The 1,723-nt window shown below is 41.0% G+C and overlaps 1 protein-coding gene across 2 annotated transcripts in view; it reads left to right on the plus strand.

Moving 5' to 3' along the window:
• The window catches only part of LOC138043074 (tRNA wybutosine-synthesizing protein 4-like), a 13,571-nt gene extending 12,861 nt beyond the window's left edge, over nt 1-710 (plus strand). For both annotated transcript variants that reach the window (XM_068889190.1, XM_068889199.1), the window contains exon 20: nt 450-710. In XM_068889190.1, coding sequence (XP_068745291.1) covers nt 450-611 — 162 coding nt within the window. In that variant the 3' untranslated portion in view covers nt 612-710. The remainder of the gene's footprint in view (nt 1-449) is intronic.
• Nucleotides 711-1,723: the final 1,013 nt, after the last annotated feature.

A 1,723-nucleotide genomic window follows, 5' to 3' on the forward strand; every position in this document is an offset into this window, starting at 1 on the left:
ACGTTAAAGAACCCACACACTATTCGAGAAGAGTAGGGGATGAAGTTCTCGGTTTTGTGGCTGTCCTCTCTGTGTATATGGGTGGGTGGGTATAGCAGGTCCACATCAGCTGAATAGCTGCCAAAACTTCAACCTGCTTAAACAAATAAATAACAAACAAACGAAATTTGCATCCTATGCTTCGTATGTGTGAACCCTCTGATTCACCTTTGAAGACAATATCTATATTTTAGCTTAAAAATTGTGGTCACAAAAACTAAATTTTTTCACGGCAAGACAAACTACTTGAACGATCCCCGGGGATCGAGTCCCATTCCTGGCCACTTTTCTCCGTAATTAGCTACTACAGATTCGTCAGTAGTTCTGTTTGAACTACCTGGTATTGTAATTTTAAGTGACATGTCTTAACCGTTTTTTAACTTTATTTTGTCTTATTTGTTTCTATTAAGGCCTTCATAGCCCCCCATGCACCTTTGATGCTTCATAATCACTGCAGTGTCTGCTGGAATGGTTCGCAAGATGTTGTTGTCCTTGGCGGTGGAGGAAACTGTTTTTCATTCGGAACTCATTTAAATGATGGACCAGTAATGATCGACCTGCCGTTGCTTTAACTGGTTGGGCAGTTGTGCGTGTAATAGTGCGTTGATTACGCGTTGTTAATTATGTTATTATGTTATCGCAAATTACTTAACAAAGTTCGAATCGCCCGCAACCAACGCGGCGGCTCCTTGTCCTGGTCCTTGTCTCGTGGGGCCATTTGCTGAAAGCCTGGTTGGCGCTAACCGTTGGCTGAGATGAGAGGTAGCAAAACCCATAGGTTTCCATGGTATTTAACGCTGGTTTGCGCTAACCATGCTTCGAGGAACCCGGGCCTGGGTCTTTAATTATTAACGACAGAGTTAAAGACCAGTGTATCAAAAGGAACGTTGTACACTAATTTGCAAAACGTATCATTTCGAAAATTGTTAATGGAGATTCCATGCACAAATTACTGTACTCCCTAGGTTTTTGCAGACCTTTTTGTCGTTGCTGCTGCAGTCCCTGGTTATGTGAACGGTTTCCATACGTCAGCAAACATTGTTAAGTTTCTTCGTAGAGGCAAAGAAGAGTTTGAGTTGCTAATTTCATCTGTTCGTCTTTAGTTCAAAAACACACGGACTTGAAAGCTTGAGTCTTTGCAACTTCGTTCCCAGGGTGTCTCTTCTCTGCTTTCTTTGTCGTTGAGAGACACATAGTCCAGTCAAATTGGGGTCAGACCCTCAACAAATTGCAACAAAAGGTTTTTCAACGGATTATGGCTCATTCGGATGTCCTTAACAACATATCAAAAGTCCCAAAGAATCGGAGTTTGGGAGGGCCCCGAAAAACGGAAAAGAAAATTCCCATACAAAGCTTATATGAAAAACCACAGGGTACCCAATTTATATGACGGCTACTATTTTATTGTCTCAATACAGTAACAATTTTGGGCCGGGTAAGCCGCTGGATTGTTGTTTAAGTTTAAATCGTGCTATTCGTACAACTCGATAAGAATTGTCACATTGTTTACGCTCTATTTATCAATTTAAACCAGATCATAATCCCGTTACATTGCACGGTACGACTAGAAAGCCTTTTCCTCTAAAGTCGATCCCGCAATCAATCTTTAGTTTCTAAACAGTTATAGAGGTCACAATATCTGTTAATCTAAACATTCTGCTTTGTTGGTGCAGAAAAGAAAGTC

Source organism: Montipora capricornis, chromosome 1 (genome assembly GCF_036669925.1).
Source record: "Montipora capricornis isolate CH-2021 chromosome 1, ASM3666992v2, whole genome shotgun sequence".
Taxonomy (NCBI): Eukaryota; Metazoa; Cnidaria; class Anthozoa; order Scleractinia; family Acroporidae; genus Montipora; species Montipora capricornis.